The 26,247-nt window shown below is 45.3% G+C and overlaps 1 protein-coding gene across 4 annotated transcripts in view; it reads left to right on the top strand.

Annotated features, from left to right (window-relative positions):
• The first annotated feature begins 2,242 nt into the window (after positions 1 to 2,242).
• MORC2 (MORC family CW-type zinc finger 2) overlaps positions 2,243 to 26,247 on the top strand; it is a 61,617-nt gene continuing 37,612 nt past the window's right edge. The window contains exons 1-6 of one of the 4 annotated variants that reach the window (XM_075769189.1): positions 2,243 to 2,456; positions 8,644 to 8,697; positions 10,215 to 10,249; positions 11,763 to 11,831; positions 19,892 to 19,982; positions 24,884 to 24,992. In XM_075769189.1, the coding sequence (XP_075625304.1) occupies positions 2,389 to 2,456; positions 8,644 to 8,697; positions 10,215 to 10,249; positions 11,763 to 11,831; positions 19,892 to 19,982; positions 24,884 to 24,992 (426 nt within the window). In that variant the 5' untranslated portion in view covers positions 2,243 to 2,388. Of the gene's footprint in view, positions 2,457 to 8,643; positions 8,698 to 10,214; positions 10,250 to 11,762; positions 11,832 to 19,891; positions 19,987 to 24,883; positions 24,993 to 26,247 lie in introns of those variants that run through there. The other 3 variants (XM_075769188.1, XM_075769190.1, XM_075769192.1) reach the window with 3 other exon arrangements.

Consider the following 26,247-nt stretch of genomic DNA (forward strand, 5'->3'; position numbering starts at 1 on the left):
TCCATTTCACTTTCGTCAGTGGAATTCAACACCACCAAATGGTGGGATGGAAAAGAGTAATTTCATGCCGGGAACTGGCCATATAAAGTGGAACTGCAATGTTCTGGTCTTCTGCCAGGGGCCAGGTGGAAAGGACTGGTACCCGTCCAGCCAGCCCTAGGAGCAGGTCAGATCCCACAGGAGCAGCAGGAAGGTATCTAACTGCTCTGTTCCAGGGCACTGCAGTGCTCTGTTGATGGTGTCAACCTCTCCAATGTCAGGAAAGGAACATTGGTTCCTCCCTGAAGGCAAGATTCAAAGTTCCTGTTCGGAAAAGAGGATACCCAGAGTACAAAAGAGGGCAAGGTTGACGAGATGCATGAGTTCAGGTTCATGTTGCTTAGGAACACGTAACCAGGTAGTTACTTTGCCCTTACACTGATGAGATTTGTATTGCTTTTGAGCATCTGCTTCTGATACTGACTGCAATATGATGAAATAAAAGCTGAGCACAATAGATGATGCTGCAATCTTAAAGACTCAAGTAGATACATTGTCATAAACTTGTCATAAACTTAATGACACCTTAACACAGTTGTTGCCAGCAATTTTCTAATTACTTCATGCAGCTTTGATGTTCTGCTGTGCCTAGCTTCTCAGAGACAAGGCCTAAAAGAGTCACTGCACACACATACGCAGTGACTTTCTGATGACTACACATGTATGCACAGAGCAATCCCCATCAGCAGGAATGACACAACTTGCTGAGTGGAAGGAATCTTTAGACCTGAATAGGTTGAACTGAGGATGAACAGAACTAAATGCTGTGTTGGTAAGTGAAGTTCTCAGGTCAAAGCTGCAGACTCGTCAGCTCTGCCTTGCATACCACTGGGGACCCATTTCACACAAACACGCAGACCAGAAGGTACTGCAAACAAAACGGAAGCCTAGCAACTCAAATATGAAGCTTGGATTTTAGCCATTCACCAATCATGATTAATAGATAATTAAATTTGTCACTGCATAGCTCAGATATACTACATCAGTTTCAGCATAGACTAAATTCCTTCAGAGTTTGGATCTTTAGTTCAGATTCCTATTATCCGAGACACAGGAGATGCAGCCATCCTGTTTTAAAGTCCATTTCAGAAGAGTCTGGTATGTTTTTCCACTGGGCAACTGAAGTATTCAACAAAGTATTTCTGGCCTTCAGGATTCCTGGGTTCAGCCTGTGGTTTAGAGGGGAACAAGGTGTGCGCAGGATACAAGGAGGACAGCTCCATTTTGCTCAATCCCTTCCGATTTCAAGATGAATCAAAGGCATAGGACTGAAGCAAGGATATATATGGTTTTGTACACCCTCTCTATTAATATATTTTAGTAAGTACGAGCCGCTTGTCCTTAATGACTTCCCAGAGCCTTCACTGCCTGTATGCGCTGCCAGTGGCCGGGACCAGGCAGCCGTTGGCATCCACGCTCTCTCGCAGGCAGAGGCCGATGGTCTCCGGACGATTTCAGCGGCGGGGTCCCTCCATCCGGCCACGTCCCTCCGGTGGAGCCGCTGCCACCGCAACTCCGGGAGACAGGGAGGTAACTTCTCCCGCTCCACCCCGGCGCCCGAGATTTACCGTCAGCTGGGCCCACTGAGCCCCGCTCGCCGTAGCCACCTCCCCCATCTGAGAGGCGCCAGGCCGTGTGGCACAGGGCCAGGCGCCGGTGCGCACCGCCCCCCTCCCTCCCTCCCCCGCCCCGGCCCCTGCGGCGGTCGGGCCCCACCGTTCCGGCGGGCTGGACGCTGATCCCGCTACCGGGCGGCCTCCCCGGCGCGGCCCGGCCCGGCCCGGCGCGGCCCTGCGCTCCCTCCCACCCGCCCTTGGGGAGGCGGCGGCGGCTGCCGCCATGGCGCCGAGCCCGCGGCCTCCAGCTGGGGCGGAAGCGCGGGAAGGGGGGGGGGTGTCTCGTGGGCGGTCGCGGGGCCTCCGCGCATTGCGGCGTGGTTCGCGCAGTGCCTGCGCGCGCCGCACTCACCCGCTCCCACCCGCCTCTCGCCCGCCGAGCGCGCCAGTCACGCGGCCGCAGAGAAGCCGCAGCAGCCCGCACCACGGCGTTCCTGTCACGTGCCGTGGCCCGCCCAATGGGCGGTGAGCGGTTCGGCCCCGCCCCGCCGGGCGGGGGCGGCTGCGGGCGGCGGTGGGGCGCGATCGCAATCGCAGCGGAGACAAAGGGGCCCCGGTGGGCGGGTGGGGCGTCTGGCGGCAGCGGCCGGCGCCAACGTCCCGGGGAGGGGGAGGGGCTCCCCGCGTGGCTCCGGCCTCCCGGCGGGGCCAGTGACCGGTGGCGGGCGGGGAGGCCTCGAGGCGCGTGGGGCCGCCGGCGCACGCGGAGCGCGGCCTGGGCCCGGCCGCCGCCATGGCCTTAGCCAATTACAGCAGCCTGAACCGGGCCCAGCTCACCTTCGAGTACCTGCACACGAACTCGTGAGTACCGGGCCGCGCAGCGGCGGGCCGCCGGGCAGGGCTGCGGCGGGGCGGTGCCGCGGCTGGCGGCCCCCTGTGTACCCGCAGCAGAGGCCGCGCCCCACACCCCACTTCCCCCCGCCCCCGGCCGGCGGCGCTGGGGGCGGCAGGTGAGTATGGGTGTGCTCGGCAGAGGCCGCGCCGGCTTGGCGGGGCAGAGCTGCCCCCCGCCCCCCCGCCAGCCCCAGCGCCGCTGGCCCGCACGTCCTGGGTGCCTCGTGGGCTGCTCCCGGCGTCAGCCGCCGGGCACACGCGGGCAGGGTGTCGCAGTGCTGTGGGTGGGCCCCTGATTTGTAGCGAATAATGGTGCGTGGAGAGGGCAGGCCTCCCGGGGGGTCCCGAGAGGAGGCAGGCACAGCCTCTAGGTCAGCCGTACCCTTACGGCCGGTTGTGGTTCAGCTCGGCCCGGCAGCTGAGCACCGTGCTCACCCCTTCCCCCCTCGGTGGGATGGGGAGGAGAATCGGAAGAAAAAGGGTAAAACTCGTGGGTTGAGATAAGGACAGATTACTGGGACAGCAAAGGAATAGGGAAATAAAAACAATGATACTGATAAAAGAGTATATGATTTCTTATTACCTGGAACCTGATGCCCAGCCTTTCCCTGAGCAGCATCCCCTCCTCCACGGCTGGCTTTCCCCCTTATATACTGAGCATGACGTCATATGGTATGGAATATCCATTTGGCTAGTTTGGGCTAGCTGTCCTGTCTCTGTCCTCTCCCAGCTTCTTGTGAAGATTAACTATCTGAGCTGAAAACCAGGACACGGCCACTCCTCTCTGGAGAAGTGTGTGTGCTGGCTGTCATCCTCCCACTGCATCTCGTTTCATTTGTACCCAAATATTTTGTGCGGGTATTTTTCAAGCAGGAATATGACATTCTTCTTTTGATCAGCTTTTTGAAGCTGCTCTGGCTTTTGCATGTCACTGATGCAAAATAAAATCTGAGAAGAGACGAAGTTCTTTAATGTGTGTTACTTCTGAGTGCATGTTTAGAAAATGGGAAGCGCCGCCAGGAAATGGTGCTTAGCAGGGTTAAGCACCCGTGTGAGATCTGCCTGTTACACATAAGCCTTGTAGTGCCACATACAGAAGAGTTTAAAGAAAGAGCTTGTTCTGGCCAAACTGCCCTGGAAGAACAATGTGAACCACATTTGGCATTTCTTCATTTTGGTCAGCTGATCACCGGCATAAGATTGTCTTCTAACATTTTGTGGAAGAGTTCATTGTTACGGTTACCATCAATAGAAGAAGAAATGAAGGCTTATTTTCTTGCTTTTCCTTTTCAATGTGTGAAGGCAAGCTTAGAGTTGAAGAACCACAGTGGTCTGCAGCAGTCTAAAGACTTCTAATGCACGGAAATATGGGCGACTTGATTTTGAAGTAGATCTGACTGGTTTTGTTGGTAATGCAAGATAACATCTGCAAGAGCAGCTAAGACAAGTCTCACTAACATCTTAAGGGTACTATGATCCATTTCTTTGGATCAGGAAAGTAATGGGTTTTACACAGGAAGAGAAAGTACCAGCCCCGTTGTCACCCTTGGGTCCATGTCCTTATCTCTTATCTCTTGCTTGGCTGGTAGCAGTTGCATGTGGAGTGAACAGTCTGCTGCCTGAAGACAATGGACAATACTGAGTCACATTCCTGGTACTGTCACTGATTTGTGAAATTCTCCTGTCCAGCTGCAGAAAACAAATATTTTTATGGATTAGAAGGCCATATGGCAGAGCTCTGTCAGCAGCTGCTGTTTGCCTGCAGAACACCAGAACTATGACCATCTTCATAATGTCTGTGCTGCAGAAAAGGCTGATGTGTTGTTGCTACCCTGAAGTATTAAGCAGTAATGCTACTTCATGTTGCCACCATACTTTCTGTTCCGCTTATGCTGCTGGTCTACTTGCAGTGTGCTACATGTCTGCAGTACATAACTGCATTACAAAATTGTTAGGAGGAGCTGGTGTATGAATAAGCCAAAGCCGGGGCTTTTCATCCATCGCGAGTGAAGAGCCTTTTTGGGATTATGGGGATTAGTGCATAAGCCAGGTGTTTCCCTAAGAAGGGGAATGGTGACAGTAGAAGTCATTTTTAGAAGAAAAGAAGAAAAAACCCAAAACAACCAAAAAACTCAAACCACAAAACAAACCAAAAAGCAACCTATGACAAATAATACCTCCCTTGCTCCCCCAAGAAAAAAAATGAGGGAAAAAAACCAGGCTGAAACCAACCCAAGAACAGCATATGGCTCTTGATAATGGAGACTCTTGTCTTTTGGACTATTCTCTCTTGCTGAGGAAAACCGTACCATCTCAGACTAATTTCATTTCAGTACTACAGATGTTCTCATAGCAGTGGAGGTAGAAGTAATTGCAGTTAAAAATCAGCCATCTAGCTGTTGAAGTGGAGAAGGAAACCATGAGGTTTTTTCTTTTTTTTTTTTTTTTTTTAAGCCTTTCTTTAGGAAAAGTTTTAGTATGCCTAATGCAGATTACTTGATCTAAAGTGCTTTACAGAAGCCAGTTTGTTTGATCCCTGAACCTGAGGACTTGCAGTAGATCTTTTCAATAGCTGCTTAATGTTTCTATGTCTGATGGCAAATTGCACAGCATGTACCTGAATCACTTCAGTTGCCATGTTTTTTTAATAAAAACACCACTGTGCTTTTCCAAGTTTTCCAAGTGCTTTTCCTGATGAAGAGTTGAGTGGGGTCAGGCATTTTATTAGGTCCTGTGGTGATAGGATGGGGGTAATAGTTTTAAACTAAAAGCGAACAGATTCAGACTAGATATAAGAAAGAACTTTTTTTTATGCTGGGAATGGTGAGGCACTGGCACAAGCTGCCCAGAGAGGTGGTAGATGCCCCATCCTTGGAAACGTTCGAGGTGAGGCTGGATGGGGCTCTGAGCAACCTGATCTAGTTGAAGATGTCCCAGCTTATTGCAGGAGGTTGGACTAGATGGCCTTTAAAGGTCCTTTCCAAGCCAAACCATCCTGTGATTCCACGTGAAAGTTCTTTTAGATCCTAGAATGAAAATCACTGTGCGTAAGCATGTGAAAATTACTTGTACGTTGTTTTTATGACTTCCCAGAGCCACCTGCTTGCCTTCACATTGGTTTTCCTTAAAAATTCAATACTGCTACTTTTAAGATACTTCCAAAGCCATTCATTGAGGTGATCACAAAAACACACCTGACCCCAACCAACTTGTTTTTGCATATTTTGAATATTTTTAATGCAAAACTGAAGGAGTTTGTTAAAAGTTGAAGAGCTGAAATTGTCTTCTAGCAGTAGGTAGGGTTTAGCTTGTGGTTGGACTTGAGGTTTTTTTCCTACAATTGTGCTGTTGAATACAGTTGGAGTGGAAGAAGGTCACTCAAATAGACTTCAAAATGACTTGAGGAATACTAGTAATAACAGACCAACAGCATCTCCCCACCCCCAAATTTTCTCATTTCTTCTTGTGCATGTTTTCTGTTCTGGCCTGAAACGGAGTGCAGTACTGAGGGTAGGTCTTCTTCCTGATGCAGATGTCAAACGTTTTTCCAGATGTGGCCTCCTTCAGAACAAAAATAGTCTTATGTCTTTCATTAGTAATTATGTACTTGCCTGACTATGCAGAATCAGGAGTCCAGCTGGGTTCAAACAGGGGTGATACTCTAAGAACCGATCACAAAATAAGCTTTTTTTCCTTTGGAATGTTACTCAGAACAGTTGTTTGTAGAGGTGTTTGAAATTGGTCGTGTTCTACAGAGTCGTCTGACTTCACCTTTTGTAACCCAAATTTCAATAAATTGGCAGCATTGGACTTTCATGTTCTGTTCCTTATCAAGCCTGCACTCCTGTGTAGAGCTGTCTTGAATGAAAGTCGGAAGTTGTAGGAAAGTCAAAGCCGGTCTATTTCCACTAAGCTAAGTTGTTGCTGAGACTGCAGATTTTGATAACGCTGCTCCCCCTTCCATTTCATCAGTTCTATGATCAGTAATAGTTGTATTTCAAGTGCTCTGATGGAGGTTACTGTTGCTTCTGATGATGCCCATCTAGATCACGCTCAAGTGTTTCCAGGTTATGTGGAAGCTCTGATAGACTCCATTTTGCCAGCAGCTTGCTTCAAGTTTTTTAAACTTACATTACAAGTAAAATAATCCCAATTTTTGGGGGGAGGTGGGAGAAAATTGTCACCACTTGATAATTGTGGATGTTAAGTATTTCAGGCACTTTTGACTGTAAGACAAGACCATGGTTTTTGTTAAAGCTGAGTTGATTGAATCGGGCCAAAGCACTTTAATTAGATATTGACAAGATAAGTCTAAGTGTTGAGATTAATATACTGAATAGAAGATATTTATAGTGTATATAAGTTTTTGTTAGTGACAAATAGGTGGAGTGGATTTCACTTGCTTGTAGCAGCGTTTCACTTTGTCTGTGTCAGCACAAGAGGTTCCAGTTTTGGTAGATGTTCAAGTTGAGTATGGTGTCAGGCAATGTGGAAATCATGTTTCCTCTTGCCTCTCCTCTTATCTTCTACAGCTATGTCTTCAGCTACTTTGTTCCAGTATCTTTCTTTGGAAATCCCTGTTTGTATCTTGTTTGCCTCTTTTCCTTACTCTTTAAATTGTAGAGTAAAAGCTTCACACAAAGCATAGTTACTCGTGCTAAAGTATCCATTTGCTTATGGGGTTTTCCTGACATGAGTTACTTCCAAATAAACTTCTGGGATGTTGATTTGTGGAGCTGAATAGGTGCTTGTAAACTCGAGGGAGCGCTTGAAATCTGTGCATAAGAAATCCTGCTCGGAGGAAAGAATATCAGGTTTGAGCTTCTGTGGAAGCTCTCTGATTTGGAATATAGTCTTCCAAACGCTGTTCCCTTCTGTCTCTTACCTCTGCGTGGACAAGTGGGAGTTTGCAGAGATGGAACCATTCTTGTGGTTCTAGTGATGGCTTTGAAAGCTGATGTGTTTTACCTCTGATTGGAGCTGTGTTGATGGGTTAGGGCTCACGACATTGATGGATATGAAAGTTCATTTTGTGTTTATTAGCATCACGGACAGTTATATATTTTATGTGTGGGAAGTACCTATGTATTTGTTCTTTAACAGCTGAAATATGAATAGGTATCACTTTCTGTTTGGTCACCTGTTGGCCTTTTTGTGTAGTAGTGAAAGCAGATTGTATGTGAAGAGGTGTCATGCAAACTGAAACATGTAGATAAAGAGTTTGTGAGGACTAAGCCTCTTCATCGAGCATCCTAGAGGAGCAATGAATTTCAGCAACTGTTTCTCCAGATCTTGTAGCTGCTGTTAATATTTGAGTCGATGTGGCTCATCTACATTTGAAATAATTGTTAGATTTTGAAGATAGGTCACCAAGTTGGGTGTTCAGTGGAGATATTACATTAATGCTGGCAGACAATGTATTGTAATGATTTTATTAGCTCTTTAAGGTTTTCTCACCATGTATCTTCTTTCAAGGTTAAGGCACGTAACTGATGGCTTTCAAACGGGTGCTGCTTATAAAAGGTCGCAGTTAAGAGGCTGGAAACTAAACATGGCTTTTGAGATTGTGTTTAAGTGGCACCTAGCTAGACGATTTTAGCGTTGAGTTTGGAAGGTGGTTTGGTACAGTGGTGGCAGAAGATTGTCTTTCTGTGGATTAGGAGCAGTTGCAGCTGCTGGAAGTCTTCCAGGATCTGGAAACTTCTTCGTGTCAGAAATAACTTCTGCAAAGTGAATGTGCATGGAGGAGACAGACCTTATGTATAATCCTGATCTGTATGTGTTTTACATATAGGCAGTGTTAGGTTACCATGAACAGACCTGGCAACATGGTGAATAATTAAGTATTCATATGCACTCTTGACTGGTTCATATGCTGGTTCATTAGGTCAATAATTTTCTCTGTTTACCGTGTGATGTTTTTAGACCATGGTGAGCAGTAGTTTGTTGAATCAGATTCTCCACAGGGCAGCCTGTCTGCTGTGTGTCAGCGTCTAGTAGACAGTAAAATGCTCATTTCTAGTCTGCTGTCAGTGGCAGACGTTGGCATTGTAGACTACAGTTGGATTTGTTTAAAATGTGGTTGAAATTCTTATTTAAAGGTCTCTCTTTTTAAGTGTCAGCGTAACCCTGCTGATTCTGTGTTTTGTTGCAGAACTACCCATGAGTTCTTGTTTGGTGCCCTTGCTGAACTTGTAGATAATGCCAGGTATGTACCTGAGACTGCCTAATTCCCAAGGTAAATTCAGTGAAGATTTAATTAGCCTGTCTATTTGTTGATCTCAAGCAATTTTCACATCTAGTAGACTGTACAAAAAATACGAAATAGAAGACTTTGCTGTAGTTCAGTATGAATATTTTCCTTGGTCCTCTTATACTGCCATATCTACTCCCTAAAAACCCATAATATTATTCCTGAAAAGGTAAGTTTGAATGAATCATGGAACAACTCAGATTGGAGGGAAAATGGTTAGAAGACATAAGATAGATTTAAGGAAAAAATAAGTCTTATTGTTTAAAGAAATTGGTAAAATAATAATTACTAGAGCTGGGACTCTACTTAGATAATCCATGACTCTTAGTATCAAACGTGGTGGTAGGATGAAAATGAAATCAGAAGTGGGATGTTGAAAAACAGAGCAAGAATGGTTAGAGCAATTATGACACTAGAGCAATTATGACTTGGTACTTGGAAACTGCAGGGTTTAGGCCACATTTCTCATATTTGCATTTGGGAATCCAGGCTATAGCTGTGTCGCAAGCCTGGCATGCTTATCTCTGGAGCTTCACAAAATATTCTGATATGGCATTATGGATATATTTTGAGATAGTTTTCTATCAAGCGTGAATTGTCACGCAATGCAGTTCGTAATGTAAGGAGCTGAAACTGGAAGATTCTGTGTAGGAAAAATGCTGTGTAGGGAATCAGCCACGCGTGTCTGCGCACTGTTGCTGTTTTCACTTTTGCTACAACATAGTTAAATGTGGCGTCTTTGAAATTAATGGCTGGCTTTCTCTTCAGCCTCTTGGTTCCTCCTCTGGCAAATTAGAAGTTGGCCTTCTGGGAAGAAGGTAGCTGTGCTTGACTGGAGATACAGAAACAAGACGAAGTGGCTTTGGTATTTGGGAAGTGGGGGGTTTATTACAGCACTACAACAGCATTTCTTCTGATCAGCAAACCAAGGGTCTACATGGAAGAAAATAGGTTTTGAGAAGAGGGCAGTAGTGCTGTATGTGCTGCTTTTTCAAATACAGTGGGATGCGTGGTGTATGAAGGGCTTTACTTAAATGATCTTGTAATGACACAGTTTCCTATGACAACCTTGAATGTATTTGGACGGAGTTTTATTAAACTTTTTATAGGCAGCTTGACAGAAGAAATGTAGGTATTTGTTTCATGCAGGAGGGAGCTCAGAAGCGTGTGCTTATTTGATTCCCAACCCTCCGCCCTTAATATGACTTCTGTTAAATAGCCAGTGACATTCAGAGTAACTAGGTTTAGTCGTGTGGCAGCAGTGTCTTGTGATCTTGTGATAGAGTTTGGGTTCAAGTAGGCAAAAAGTAGAACAATGTGTCTTTTAACTTGTCTGTTAGTGCTGACTGTGGGGCCTTTGTGGACTTTGATCTCTGCAGCCAGTTCATTCTGGAAATTATTGTATGTGCATGAGTTCTAGCTTCATTTCTATTTGATATTTGAATACTGATTGTGATTTTATTGCTTTGTAGAGATGCAGATGCCACAAGAATAGACATTTATACTGGTAAGTCATTCCTGCTGCTTCCTTGCACGTCAGCAGTTAAGTCAGTTCTTAACTTGGATTTAGGCTGCAAAATGTGTGTTGAACCTGGTAGAATAAGAGTGAGGGTGTTTATGCCCATTACTGTGTTCGGTTTTGGGCCCCTCACTACCAGAAGGACATTGAGGTGCTGGAGCATGTCTAGAGAAGGTTAATGAAGTGGGGAATGGTCTGAAGCACAAGTCTGCTGAGGAGTGGCTGAGGGAACTGGGGTTGTTTAGCCTGGAGAAAAGGAGGCTGAGGGGAGACGCTATCACTCTCTACAACTACCTGAAAGGAGGTTGTAGCCAGGTGGGGGTTGGTCTCCCAAGTAGCAAGCGATAGGACAAGAGGAAATGGCCTCAAGTTGTGCCAGAGGAGGTTTAGATTGGTTGTTAGGAAAAGTTTCTTCACTGAAAGGGTTGTCAATCACTGGAACAGGCTGCCCAGGGAAGTGGTGGAGTCACCATCCCTGGAGGGATTTAAAAGACGTATAGATGTGGTGCTTAAGACATGGTTTAGTGGCTGGACTTGGCAGTGTTAGGTTAACGGTTGATCTTGATGATCTCAGGGATCTTTGCCAACCTAAATAATTCTATGATTCTGCTGTTTGTCCTGTGCCCCAGTGCCTGTTGTCTTTCAAAAAGTACAAATAACTTGGGCAAGCACTGAGATCAGCCTTCAGCTGAGGTCAGGTAAAGTGAGTGTTTATTTATATGAGATGCTTAAGAAGCCAGCTTTTATACTGTGCTTTTGCAGTTGTTTAACCACAGCCGGTAACTGAGCACCACGCATCCACTCGCTCCCCCCAGTGGGATGGGGAGGAGAATGGAAGAAAAAAACAAACTCGTGGGTTGAGATAAAGACCATTTAATAGGATATCAAAGGAAGAGAATAACCAACAACAACAATAATAATAATATATATAGACAAGTGATGCACAAATCCAGTTGCTCACCACCTGCAAAAACAACCCAATGCCCACTCTGTTTCTGAGCAGCCATCCCACCTCCCGGCTGGCTTCCCCAGTTCTGTCCGGAGCATGATGTTCTATGGCAGGGAACATCCCTTTGCCAGCCTGGGTCAGATGTCCTGGCTGTGCTCTCCAGCTTCTTGTGCACCTGGCAGAGCCTGAGAAGCTGAGAAGTCCTTGACTTAGCGTAGGCACTGCAACCACCCAGCAACAACTAAAACCATCAGTGTGTTACCAACATTATTCTCATACTAAATGCAAAACACAGCATGATACTAGCTACTAGACAGAAAGTTAACTCTATCCCAGCCAAAACCTGTACAGTAGCATATATTTACATACAGTTATAAGTGCAAAAGAAGTTCTTAGTTGTTCTGTAACAAAAATCTGGTGTTTCTTCTAACAGCTTAACCATATTGGGGTTGTGAAAGTCCAGTTTATTGTGTTACTTCTGTCGTGAACAGTGATTCCATTTTATGGAACTTCTTTTGCTTTTGGGAGTACTGAATAACTCTTCTCTTGTAGAACGACAGGAAGACCTACGAGGTGGATTCATGCTGTGTTTTTTGGATGATGGAATGGGAATGGATTCAAGTAAGTGACAGGAAGTTATGCCTGCATTTTCAAGCTGAGGTTTTATTACATGGCTTAAGCTGAATTAACAGCTTGGTTCTGTTGAAAGGGGCATGTTCCATGCCTGGATACGTGTACCTGCCTCTGCACTGGCTCTTTCGCACTGTATCTTCTATCAAACTGTTCACCTCTTCAGTTGCGGAAAACTAATCTGGCCAAAAGAAAATTGTTTTGCTGCATTATAGAGTTGAGTCAGCCTGGCCTGTGGTTTTTCAGCACACCAAAGTTGGCCTTGGGGCTGGAGGGAGAATAGTGTAGCCAGAAAAGGAAATAAGCACAAGCTTTGATGGCCATAACCCTTTTCCCCATTAGAGGCTGCCAAGCAGGTAGTGTATCTCAGGTCTAATAAGAAAGTATGCCATGGCAGAAATTGAAAGCTTAGCTTTGAAAGCATTTTGCCATTGTTTCATCATTGGCATTGTGATTGAGATCAATACTTGACAATATAAAATCTTAGGAGTATGAGAAGAATGTAGCAGTTCTGCTGTGTCGTAAGAATTGATGTAAATACGTGCTGTATCTAGTCTGAGAAAAGCCTTGCTTTGCTTTAGCACTGTTGACTCTCGTCACCTTCTTTATGTCTTGAAGATGGTAAATCCTCCTGTGAGAAGCTCTCTACTGGGCAGAAATGGGCTAAATTGGAAGGTTTTGGAGAAGGTGTAGGAGATGGGTCAATAAGCATTGACTAATGTTTTTGTTATGATCCCGCAGTGCTTTAAGGTCCTCTTGTGATATGAGGCATTTAGTTCTGTTTATTAACGCTTATGAAAATACATTAATGTCTTTGATACACAGATTTGTGACCTGCATGAAGGAATTCAGTTTGAACTCTAGATGCCTTCTGTGTATTCTCTGTAATACAGTTAAGGATGCTAAACAGGTCTTCTGAGAGTGCTCTTTGGTCACCAATGGAATTGAAGGCAGCAATTAAGCCCCATCCATAATACAAGTTCAGAGACTTAACTGTGGCCTTCTCACAAGCCTTTGGATCAGGGAGAAATACAACCTTTCCTGCGTGTGTTGAAAACTACATTTGTGTCTGGATCAAGAGTAGAAGGTGGAAAATGTCTGTTCTAATACCACAGAGTCTAATAGCAGCTTTTACACTGTTGTTGCTCCCGTATTGATGATTTTGTGACAAAGTGGGATTTAAGTATTGGCTAAGTATTCAGTTGCTTCTTTTGACTGATCTTTCTGCTAAATCTTGAAGGATTTTGTCCTGACTTCGGTAGTCTGAGATACCCTGTAAAGGAGATTGGCAGATACTGTGGATTGTAGTGATATTTCACAGCCCTATACATCTTATACAGCAAATACCCTATAATTTATGTCCTTTGACTATCTTGATGCTTGCATCGAAGTGTGGTTTGTTCTGTGTCGGAAAGAAAATCTTTTTTTAAAGTTTTATTTTAAATAGACTGTGAAGATATCTTTGGCTCTTTCCAGGACTTTGCTTTTCAGAATGTAAAATTGGTATGCAACTTTGTTTAGTGCTTTCAAAAAAGCCTTTCTTAATTTTCAGTAGTCTGAGACATATTGTTTTGATGCAAAGTCTAGCTCTAGTGATCACATCTTCATGGCTTCAATGCTGGGTGGTCATTATAAGTTTGATATGCATTTGAAAGTCACTTGACCAAGGGCAGCCAGGTAGAAACTCTATTCGCTGCACTGTTTGCCTGTCAACATAGACAAAAGTGGCTGGGGAGAGTCTGTTATTGTAACTCTCTACATGGGCCCCTCCCTGTTTCTTTCCCTGGCTCATAGAGATCTGAGTTTAATTTCTGATAATGCAGGAACTACCAGTTTTAAAGGCATCTTGAAGATCTCTGAAAGCTGATTTTAGGAGGTGTCAGCAGGAGACCTTTTATTGGACTTTTCTCCCTTCTCTTCTTGTTTTGAAAATAGCATCAACATCCATACATTGAAAGGACAGCTTAGAAGGCTGGATGAGGCATCATCTCAGGGGATGAGTAAATGAACCCAGGTGTATCTGGGCACTTCCACACAGAGGGAAGAGCTGAACTGCTTAAGTGAACTGTTCCATTAACATGTTCTCTGTGTCGCTCTGTCCTGTTGCCTGTTCAGTCTCACTGGTGGAGTTCTGTGTTGGACACTGCTAGATTTGTCTGGCAAGCTGTGGAAACAGAGTATAGTGAAGCAGTAGGCCAAATTTGAGTGCTCTGTCTGATAGCTCCTGATTGTCAAGCCGGATGGCAGCTCCTCAACTAAAATTAGTGGAAGGTGTAAGTGATTAGCATTTCTAAAAACTGGTTGTGTTTGGCAAGTGCCTCCTACTGCAGTTGCATTCAGAACTTGCTGCCTTGGGCTCTCTTAATGATCACACTGGATTGTGTGGTCTGAACATCAAAAGCACATTGAGCACGTTTGTACTCAAGCTGCAAACATCTCTGTTGAGTCATAAGTTATCAAAAGATCAGAGGATTCAGTGGTGCCACAATACAGATCTTTTCTAAAAAAGCATTGCGTCCCACAGGGAGATACTAAGATGATAGTACTGCTCCAAAAGTTTGGCTTTTTTATAAGGGACTAAATAGGGATATTTTTTATAAGGGACTAATTACAAACCCAAACAGTAGATCTCATGCAGCACATCTTAGATCAGGATTTCCCATGTTGTCAGTGGCATCACTACAGAGGATACTTAGGCTTGAGAATTTTACCTACTGCTTGGGCTCTGAAGGTGCTGCATGAATTTTAACATCTTTGTCAGCGACATGGGCAGCGGGATCGAGTGCACCCTCAGCAAGTTTGCTGACGACATCAAGCTGTGTTGTGCGGTCAACTTGCTGGATGGAAGGGATGCCATCCAGAGGGACCTTGACAGGCTGGAGAGGTGGACCTGTGCAAACCGGATGAAGTTCAACAAGGCCAAGTGCACGATCGTGCATGTGGTCAGGGCAATCCCAAGCACTACAGGCTGGGTGGAGAATGGATTGAGAGCAGCCCTGAGGAGAAGGACTTGGGGATGTTGGAGGACCAGAAGCTCAACATGAGCCAGCAATGTGTGCTCACAGAAAAGCCCAGAAAGCCAACTGTGTCCTGGGCTGCATCCCCAGCAACATGACCAGCAGGTCGAAGGACGGGATTCTGCCCCTCTACTCTGCTCTGGTGAGACCCCCCTGCAGTACAGCGTCCAGCTCAGGGGTCCCCAGGACAACAAGGACACGGAGCTGTTGGAGTGAGTCCAGAGGAGGCCACGGAGATGCTGCGAGGGCTGGAGCACTTCTGCTATGGAGACAGGCTGAGAGGGTTGGGGTTGTTCAGCCTGGAGAAGAGAAGGCTCCGGGGAGACCTTATAGCATGTTCCAGTCCCTAAAGGGGCTACAGGAAAGCTGGAGAGGGACTGTTGACAAGGGGGAATGGCCTTACGCTTAAGAGGGTAGATTTAGATGAGATATTGGGAAGAAATAGGGAAGAAAGGGTGGTGAAGCCCTGGCACAGATTGCCCAGAGAAGCTGTGGCTGCCCCTGGCTCCCTGGCAGTGTTCAAGGCCAGGCTGGATGGGGCTTTGGGCAACCTGGGCTAGTGGAGGGTGTCCCTGCCCATGGCAGGGGGTGGAACTAGATGGTCTTTGAGGTCCCTTCCAACCCAAACCGTTCTATGATTCCATGATGAATTTAATGAATCAGAATGTAGGTTGAATGATTCAGTGAATCAACCTGTAGGTTGAAAAAGTATAACACCTAATTTAGGAAGTGATCTGTAATTGTATTCTTAAAGGATTGAAGAAAATAAGTCTTTAACTTACATTTTAGAATCATAGAACAGCCCAGGTTGGAAGGGACCTCAAAATTCATCTGGTCCAACCTTTTCTGGGAAGGGGAGCCTAGATGAGATGATTTAGCACCCTGTCCTGTCACATCTTGAAAATCCCCAGTGATGGGGACTCCACCGCATCCCTGGGAGGTTGTTCCAGCAATTGGTTATGAAACGTCTCGCAGTGCAACTTGTACTCATTGCCCCTCGTCTTTTCCATGTGGCTTCTTGTCAAGAGGGAGCCTTCATACTTTTTGTAGCTGCCCTTTAAGTACTGGAATACTGTGATGAGATTCCCCCTCAGCCCTCTCTTCTCCAGGAGGAAGAGACCTAGCACGTTCAGTCTTTTCTCATAGGGCAGGTTCTCCAGCTCTTTGATCATCATCTTTGGACCCTGTCCAGTCTGTCTGCATCTTTCTGGAATTGAGGAGACCAGAACTGGACACAGGTGCAGCCTGACAAGCACTGAGCAGGGTGGGATGAACGCATCTCTATGCCCCTGTGGATGCAGCCCAGGATCCCATTTGCCTTCGTTGCTACAGCGGCGCACTGCTGACTCATGTTCAGCTTGTTGCCCACCAGGACCCCCAGGTCCCTTTCAGCACAGCTGCTCCCCAACCACACAGATCCCAGCCTGTACTGGACTCTTTGGTAATTTCATCCCAGGTGCAGGACCTTGCCCTTCCCTTGAAGTCATACAGTTCCTGCTTGCCCACTCTACCAGCCTATCCAGGTCTCTGTCTGAGGTGACTCCTTTCTTCTGATGTGTCCCGCTTACCACCATCAGCAAACCTGGTGAGGCGCTTTCGATCCCAGCATTATGAAGATGTTGAACAGCATGGGGCACAGCATTGATCCCTGGGGGACCCCACTTGCGTCAGGCTGTCAGCCAGTGTAAAAACCATTGGCAATCACCCTTTGAGCATGGCCTGTGAGCCAGTTTCCTACCCATCTTGCAGACCACCCATCCAGTCTGTCTTGCCAGTGTGTCCAGCAGAAGGCTGTGGGAAAGTGTCCAATGCTTTGCTGAAGCCCAGCTAAACATCACTGCTCTCCCCATGTGGACAGGGAAGTGCTGCCTTGTTGTAGAAGGTGACCAGGTCAGTCATATGTGACTTGCCTTTGGTAAATCCATGCTGGCTTATCCCAGTCATCTGCTTCATTTGGCTTGTAATAGTTTTTAAGAGGAGTCATTCCATTCCTTTCCCAAGGATTGAAGTAAATATATCAGTTCTTGCTCCTTTAAACTATATTTTTGAAGTTTGGAAGCTCAAAAGTGCTTTTGTTTTACTGGATGCAGTTAACTAAGTACTAATGCATTGGTTATTTTATTAGATCTTGTATTTTTAAAATACTGTTTATCCAAGGCTCACAATGGTGAGGAATAATGTTTAAATGTAACTGGGATTCTAGCACTTATTTTAAAGTGAGTATACGCGTGTTTGTGTGTAGGCAGTGACACTCGGGACCACTCTCAGGGGAGTGACCTACGAATTTCTCAGGGAAGATATCTCTTTAACCTTGTAGCACATTGACGTTTCATCTCAAGTTAACAGATTTTTGAAATAAATCACAGGAATGTGTGTCAAACTGATTTGTCAGTTACTAGCTGTGTTCAGTCATTTCCCTCAGGTGCCTGGCTGTCAGTGTTTGTTACAGTGGTGAAAGACATCAGAGCTTCTCCTCTGTTCCCCTGTCCCAGGTAAAGCTTGACTGGAAGTAATCTTGGTTTGGGCTGATTTCCCTGAGGTACTAAATTAGATACTTTGGCTGTGGGATATTTTTTGAGGGTGCTGTCCAGTCCACTTCAAGTACTCTACCTAATGCAAATATAGCAGATGAGTTTATGCAGAAGGCAGGACGGGTAATTTTCTGTGCTCAGATCAGGACCTTCTTTAGTGTATTCTCAACTGGAGAATTTGGAAATATGAGAGGACTCTCCTCAAAGGGTGAGGCCGGGTCTGACTTCAGTGGCCACTTTCTGATCCATAGTGGGGAAGCGGGGAGGTATGACTGGTGACCTGTTAGCAGGGGAGCAGGCAGCTGCCTGCAGGGATCTTGGTGGTGTGCTGTAACAGCCTGTCTGTCATTCAGGAGGGTGTTTCGTTGCTGTCCTGGAGGACCAGCAGTCAGGAACTAAACAGCTCTGTTCCTCAGTTCTTCATCCCAGGCATCTGATGTTTCTTATTAGGAAACTTTTTATCTGTGCCCTTGATTCCTTTTCTTGGGCTCAGAAGATCAATCTGCCATCTTGAGCAAATTGGATTGTTTTTTCTCTCATCTGTTTGGCAAGATCACATCACCCCCCTTTTTGTTGCCAGGGAGTGAGTTTGGTTTGTTGTTTTTTTTAAAATCCAGTAACTCTGAGACACGACAAAATGAAGACAGTGTGACTAAAATAGCCTTAAGTGAAACTCCGTCCAGAGCCTTAACTCAAAAATGCTGGGACAAAAGTCATTTGTACCTTAATTCTTGGGAGGAGGTAAGGATTAAATTTCTGCCAAAGACAGCAAGCCTGGAGCAGAGAGATGCTCCCTTGCAGTCCCCCTTGCTCGGCATCATCTTTGCCCCTCTGCCCAGAAAGAAGAATCTTTATAGGCTGATTTTGGACATCCAGCATTGAGTGATAAACCATATGGTCACCTTTTCTGAGAGAGGAAATGCTTCAGACAATTACTCTCTTCCCTTTTTAGGCTTCTCAAAGTTTTCTTAAAAATAGTTGTTGATACAACTTTTTGTATGGCAAAAGGGTTCCAGTAGCTTTCTCTTCTTAGAATATCCCCTGTCTTCTTTTCTGACCAGGCTTCAAAACTAACACAGTAATAGTAATAATAGTAATAATAATCATATCATCATCAATATCCTTACCCACACCTCCAAATACAAGATAATCTAAATTTTTTTTGTTTGGCTAGAAAATACTATAGTAGGCTGAAGGAAAGGAAGAGGTACTCTCATCCAGTCAAAAGTTGGTTTTGAAATAGTTGCGGACCTCCGTTATGAACATACTGAATTGAGGCAATGTGATGCTTGCACAGTTGTTCTGTATTTTTGCCTTGTAGTTTATGGCTTTAAACCTGAATGTCACTTCAGTGGAAAATGGCATTCTTACACCCAGGTCAGTGATTTTTGTGTTAGACCAATGGTATTAGTACTAAACCTCTTACTGTACAAACTCACTGTCAGTACTGGTGGACTTGGGTAAGTCTCCTGTGTGCTTAAATCCAGCTTGTCCATGGGCTCAGCCTCCACATAGCTGGCTGGTGGGGTGAGATGTCCTATGCTCCCTCACAGCTTGTATACACATTTGAGGGCTGTAATTGTTGTTAGCCTTCCTGTTAAGGCACTTTGTGTTCCTTGTCTCTGGAATTGCATTTCATTTGTCCCGGTAAACTCTATGGTGAAACGATTGCTATCCCTTCGGGGAAGGGAGAGGAATTGTTTTGCCCTATGGATGATGTTAAAATGCTTTATCCCTTGAACAATAGAAAGACTTGAACTAAAAATGACAAACCCTCTCAGCTACGAAGCCATCACATCCTTTCATTTTGTCCTGTGCTAATAAAATACTCTGTTAATTGCTGTGGTACTTGCTAGTACTGCCTTTTCACCCACAGCTGTCCTGCTGTCAGTACTCCAGCAATCTGCTGCAAAAAATAGTTTTTGTCTTACTAGTGCATTAATTAATCATGAGTGTTCAGTTCAACACCGTGAAGAAAAAGTAATGTTTATCCTAAATTCAAGACCTTTTTTATAGTACTGACTTATGCTCTAATGCCAGTGGTTTCAAGTCTGTGGTGTCAGCAGTACCCACAGTACAGCAGAGCTGCAGTGTCCCAGGGTATGTTTTGGTTTGTGAGCATGTTGATAACGTTGGTGGACACAACAGATCATCTTCTGGACATTCTTTTGTGTAAAAAAAACCAAACAAAAAACAAACCACAAACCCCAAATGTATTCGTGCAGTTCAGATGGGGCACTGGGCTAGCCTGAAACTTAAAATTCTTTTTGTCAGCGTAATGGCATCTGTACAAAGCTTTTGATAATGTAAATGCCATCAAGCAATGTATATTGTACAGGGCTGTATGGTAGAGCTTCAGGATGAGTCTTTGGCTTGGGCTTCTGGACTCTTCCATGCCATAGTCTTTCCATGTTACTTAGTGGTGAATAGGTTTATTTAAGATGTGAGTGTGTGTGTCTGTATATTAAAATACACATTTTTTGTTCCTTGTCTCTTGTTCCAGATGAAGCTGCCAGTGTTATTCAATTTGGTAAATCAGCCAAGCGATCACCTGAGTCAACTCAAATTGGGCAGTATGGGAACGGCTTGAAATCGTAGGTATAACAAAAGCCAGCCTCCTGAGATTATGGAGGTTAGAGTTGAGATAGTAAATGTGTTTTTTGCTTGGGGGTGTACATCTTTTTTTCCAGAAAAAAAAAAAAAGGCAGATGAAATCTAAATAAAGATACCACGGTTGGGTAAACAGCTCAATAAACATCTGCTGTGGTTCTTCAGTGGCCAAGAAGTCTGTCCAAAGCTGATGAGAGTGTTTTGCCTCTACATTTGCATTGTGCAGAGGGTGCAGATCAGAGCTGGGGAAAAAAATGATAGAGCAGGAAACAAAACCTTAATACTCCTGTGGCAGACAGATAGTAAAATTGGAACAAAAAAGTGCTGCAGCCTCTCACTAGGAAAGTTGTCTGGTGCAGGTCAGGTGGACTTACAACTTTTTTTCTTAAATCAAACAAATGCATGAAGAAGAAGGGGAATTATGGAAAGAATAAGAGGAGGGGTTGGGATCAGTGGCAGAGGAACAGAGGTGGGCAGGAAATCGTACTGGTTGGAAGGGATTTGCTAGGAAAGAGAAGTGTTTGCTGTGGTGAACTGGTGTCTTTGGGAAAGTTAGAGGGCTTTTATGGCTTTCTCTGATCAGCTGTTCAGCTTTATGCTGTTCCATGTGGCTTGATTATTTATATGCATCCTACTGGGGAAATCTGTAGGACTCTAAATCTCTGAAAATAGGTATATTTTAATATAAATATTTATATTAATATCTTGATAAAAATAGAAATATTTTATATATTTTAATATATATTTTAATATAAATAAATAGAGGGTGTAAGGGATCTTGAGATACTGTTGATCCAGCTGCAGTGCATGACAGATCCCAGATCCTGCCTGTGCACTTCAGGTCAGATCTCTGTCCTGTTCTTAACTTTGACCAAGAGACATAGTATGTAATGGCTGAGAAATGCAGTCCGAAGCCTAAACATGAGAAAGGTGAGCTTTGATATTGTATTAAGCCAATCTACAGAGAACTGAACTGAGAGAACATTAATCCTTCTTTTGAGGTAATGTTAATTTTCCTGTTCAGACTTTTTGGATGAGCTGGATAATAGAGTAAAAGAGAAGGCACTGTTGGGCATAGGAAAGTGGGGAGGGAGATGGGACGGTGCCTTTTTGTGACAGCTAGCTATGAAGTTGCGTTAGCTGAAGTGTCAGTGAGTCTTTTGAGTTAGATATTAGGAAATAAATTGTCTGTCTTCCAGAAACTTGTCTGCTGCTATTCATTCTGTATACAGTGAAATGAAGTGTGCATATACTTTCTCACTTACATTTCTGCTCATATATTTGAAGGTTATTGTCATACCATAGCTTAGTCATCGTTTTTAGATTTTGAAAAAAAAATTTTTTTTAAACTTTCTGCATAGTGTAAGCCTGGAAGACCACGCTGTACTAATGCATCTCGTAATTGTGACTAGTGTTAAATGTTTTGAAATGTTATGGAAATGTCCAGATTGAGATGTCTTCTGAAAGGAATGAGATGTTGCTGTTTTCTTCTGCCTTACCTGGTATTGGCATCTTATAATTGAAGGTAATGGCAATCACAGAATCCCAGACTGGTAGGGCTTGGAAGGGACCATCTAGTCCAACCCCCTGCTACAGCAGGATCACCTTGAGCATGTTGCACAGGATCGCGTCCAAGTGGGTTTTGAATCTCTCCAGAGAAGGAGACTTCACAGCCTCTCTGGGCAGCCTGTCCCAGTGCTCGGTCACCCTCAGAGTAAAGAAGTTTTTCCTCATATTGAGATGGAACTTGCTGTGTTCCAGTTTGTGCCCGTTGCCCCTTGTCCTGTCACTGGGCACCTCTGAGAAGAATCTAGCCCCATCGTCTAGACACCCACCCTTTAGATATTTATAAGTGTTGATTGGATCCCCTCTTGATCTTCTCCAGGCTAAACAGACCCAGCTCTCTCAGCCTTTCCTCATACAAGAGATGTTCAAGTCTCCTAATCAACTTTGTAGTCCTCTGCTGGACTCTCTCCAGTAGTTCCCTGTCTGTCTTGAACTGGGGAGCACAGAACTCCAGATGTGGCCTCACCAGGGCAGAGTAGAGGGGGAGGAGAACCTCCCTTGACCTGCTGGCCACCCTCTTCCTAATGCACCTCCAGAACACCATTGGCTTTCTTGGCCATGAGGGCACACTGCTGGTCATGGAGAGCTTGTTGTCCATCAGAACTCCAATGTCCTTCTCCGCAGCGCTGCTTCCCACCAGGTCAACCCCAACCTGTACTGGTGCCTGGGGTTATTCCTCCCTGAGTGCAGGACCCTGCACTTGACCTTGTTGAATTTCATTTGGTTCCTCTTTGTCCAATTCTCTAGCCTGTCCAGATCTCACTTAATGGGAGCACAGCTTTCTGGTGTGTCAGCCACTCCTCCCAGTCATTGATGAATATGTCGAATAAGACTGGACCCAGCACTGACCCTTGCAGCACACCACTAGCTACAGGCCTCCAACTAGACTCTGCGCTGCTTATCACAACCCTCTGGGCCCTGCCATTCAGCCAGTTCTCAAACCACCTCACTGTCCACTCATCCAACCCACGCTTCTTAAGCTTGCTTATGAGGATATTATGAAAGATGGTGTCAAAAGCCATGCTGAACTCAACGTAGGCAACATCCGCTGTTCTCCCTTCATCCACTCAGCCAGTCATGCCAACGCAGAAGGTTATCAGATTGGTCAGGCAGGATTTCCCCTTGGTGAATCCATGCTGACCACTCCTGATAACCTTCTTTTCCTCCACCCCAGAATAAGGTGTTCCATCACCTTTCCAGGGATGGAGGTGAGGCTGACTCGCCTGTAGTTCCCTGGGTCCTCCTTCTTTCCCTTTTTGAAGACCAGAGTGACATTGGCTTTCCTCCAGGCCTCAGGCACCTCTCCTGTTTTCCATGACCTTTTAAAGATGATTGAGAGCAGCCTAGCAATAACATCTGCTAGCTCCCTGAGCACTCATGGGTGCATCCCATCAGGGCCCATGGATTGGTGGATGTTGAATTTGCCTAGATGTTCTCTACCCCGATCCTCCTTGACCAAGGGAAGGTCTTCCTTTTGCAAGACTTTCTTTCCTACCTCCAAGGTCTGGGATTCCTGAGGGCTGGCCTTAGCAGTAAAGACTGAGGCAAAGAAGGCATTCAGTAACTCTGCCTTTTCTGTAACCTCTGTCACCAAGCCACCCACCTCATTCAGCAGCGGGCCCACATTTTCCCTAGTCTTCCTTTTTCTGCTGATGTATTTGAAAAAGCCCTTCTTGTTGTCTTTGACATGGCTTGCCAGTTTTAATTCCAAGTGGGCCATAGCCTGCCTTCTTGCATCCCTGTGTTCTATGACTACATGTCTGTGTTCCTCCCAAGTGGCCAGTCCCTTTTTGCACATTCTGTAAAGTTCTTTCTTCCCTTTAAGTTTTTCCAGGAGCTCCTTGCTCATCCATGCAGGTCTCCTTCCTCCTTTGCTTGATGTCCTGCTCTTTGGGATGCATCGATCTTGAGCTAGGAGGAAGTGGTGCTTGAATATTGACCAGCCCTCTTGGGCCCCCTTACCTTCCAGAGCCCTAACCCGTGGGATTCTCCCAACCAGGTCTTTGAAGAGGCCAAAGTGAGCTCTCCTGAAGTCCAGGGTTGTAATCCTATTGATTGCCCTGCTCCTTCCATGCAGGATCCTGAACTCCACCATCTTGTAGTCACTGCAGCCAACACTGCCTGCAACCTTCACATCCCCAACCAGTCCTTCTTTCTTTGTTAGTACAAGGTCCAGCAGCACCCCTCTCCTCGCAGGGCTCCTCCACCACCTGTGTTATCAGTGCTCTGCTGGAACCTCTTGGACTGTGCGTGCCTGGCTGCGTTGCCTTTCCAGAAGATATCAGGGTGGTTGAAGTCCACGGTGAGGACCAGGGCCTGTGATTGTGAGGCTACTTCCAGCTATCTGTAGAAGGCCTCATCAACTTCCTCTTGCTGATCAGGTTGCCTGTAGTAAACACTCACAACAGTGTCACCTGTATTAGCCTGCCCCTTAATCCTTACCCATTAGCTCTTGACTCATTCTTCATCTGCCCCTGTGCGGAGCTCAGTACGTTCCAGTTGCTCATAGAGAGTAACTCCACCACCTTGCTAGCCTGTCTTTCCTAAAAAGTACATAGTTATCCATTCAGTCAATTCAAGCACATTCCAGTCATGCGAGCTATCTGACCATGTCTCTGTAGTTGCAATGAGATCGTGGCCCTGTGACCGCACACAAATCTCTAGTTCTTCCTGTTTATTCCCCATGCTGTGTGCATTGGTGTACAGGCACTTCAGAGAGGTAATCGAGCATGCAGGTTTCCCTGGAGGGTTGCAAGAGGGTCCACCATAGCCATACTCACCCTTGAGGTGGTTGGCTTTCTGGTTCTCACCTTGGGAGGCAGTTACGGGACATTTGTTGCTGCTGTGGTTGTCCTGGCTTATTCCTCTGTTGGATGCGATGGCATGAGCATTGTCACTTTGGACCCCACCCCCCATGTCCTTCAGTTTAAAGCCCTCTTCACCAAGTTGGCCAGCCTGCTGCCAGAACATCCCATTGTCATATAAGCCAAAACTCTTGCGATGGCACCAGCCACGTAGCCAGGAGTTGATATGCATTATACCTCTATTTCTGGCTGCCCCCTTTCCTCCCAGAGGTAGAATGGAGGAAAAGATAACTTGGGCACCAATGTTTTTCACTTGCACCCCCAGGGCTTTGTAGTCCTCCTTGACTTCTAGTTGAACCCCCAGGTTCTGGCTTGCAGTGTCATTCATGCCCACGTGAAAGAGTAGCAGTAGAGCACAAGTCTGTGCTCTTGAAGGAGAAAAATCAGTAATGTGGTCTGCTTTCTAGAAAGTGTTGTGCATCAGATGTAACATGCAGACTGAAATCTGTCTTCAGGGGTTCCATGCGGATTGGGAAGGACTTTATCCTGTTCACAAAGAAAGACAATACCATGACTTGCCTCCTCTTGTCACGGACGTTCCATGAGGAAGAAGGCATCGATGAGGTTTGCATGTACTTTGTTTTAATGAACTAATGTGGTGAATGCTGTCTCATCTGAACTTCCCCAGCTCTCCCAGGAGAAGAGTCTGTGTCAGTGTTGGTTGCCAGTCTGGTTGGATCCATGTATGGTTTTCCCTTGGTGATACGCTTGTTTGGGTTCTGCAAAGTCATCACAGATTTTTTCCTTTTGGTTTTAATTCTGTTTCAGAGGTCTGTCTAAACTACAGCAAGTTTGAAGGGCTCGTTTCAATCACTTAAAGTTGCTTATACTGAGATCAGGACATGCCCAGACTTCTTGCATTTTCCTTTTCCCACAAAATTTGAGTTTGAGTTGCATTTAAAATTATTGCTCTGATTTGATATCCTGTAGAGACCTAAGGTGTGATTGAAGTTGCTACCCACAGGTCATAAACTCCAGATATGTCTCTTCTTTCAGATTTTTTTCTTTTTTAATAAAAAAATCAGTGTGGTTCTACCATTGAAAACTTGTGTATCTTAATAGATAATTCAGGCATTGTTGTTCTGTATCCAGACTTTTAACAGGGAAGTATTTTTTTGCTCAAGCACAAGTATTTTCCAGGCAAGGCAGATAATGAAAAGTTTTATATTTCCACTGGGATGGTATCTAAGAAAGCATTCTCCATTGTGATAGTGGAGCTAGTGGCCAGCTGATGGCCAGGTTGGGAACAGTGGTGTAGTTCCCACAGTGGCTGTGGAGCCAGAAATTTTGGCTTGACCTCAATTCTAAAGTGATGATGGGATTCGCTGTCCTTGATAGGCAGCTGCAGTCTGTAATTCTATATGTGTTTTTGTTCTAAACAACAGAAAATACCAGTAACTGTGCTAGAATCCTATAAAAATAATAAAGAGTGAGGTAAGGATAAATACGAGTGAAGGATATTTGAGTTCAAGGGAGAAGTTAAGCAGAGAGGTTGACTTTTTAAAGCAGCAGAGTTTGGGTGGTTGTTCTAGTATTATGAAAGTTGTTACAAGAGGAGGAGAAAAAAAAGCCATTGAGTGTGTGAGTAGCCAGTACCATATCAGTTACTTGGGAATGGTTTATTCTAAGACTAGATGTTGTAGGAAGGCAATTCAGAGGCTGGCAAACAGGGGTCCTCGAGCATTTGACAGATGTACAAACCACTGAAAAGTTAGGAGGGACTCTTGTAGTGACTTGGAGGGCTGTTGAAAGGGGTAAGTCACTCGGCCATGGTCTGCAGAAGGGGCTGACTGGAGTGGGTGAGCCTGAGTCGCTCTTG

This window comes from Balearica regulorum, chromosome 17, assembly GCF_011004875.1.
Source record: "Balearica regulorum gibbericeps isolate bBalReg1 chromosome 17, bBalReg1.pri, whole genome shotgun sequence".
Taxonomy (NCBI): Eukaryota; Metazoa; Chordata; class Aves; order Gruiformes; family Gruidae; genus Balearica; species Balearica regulorum.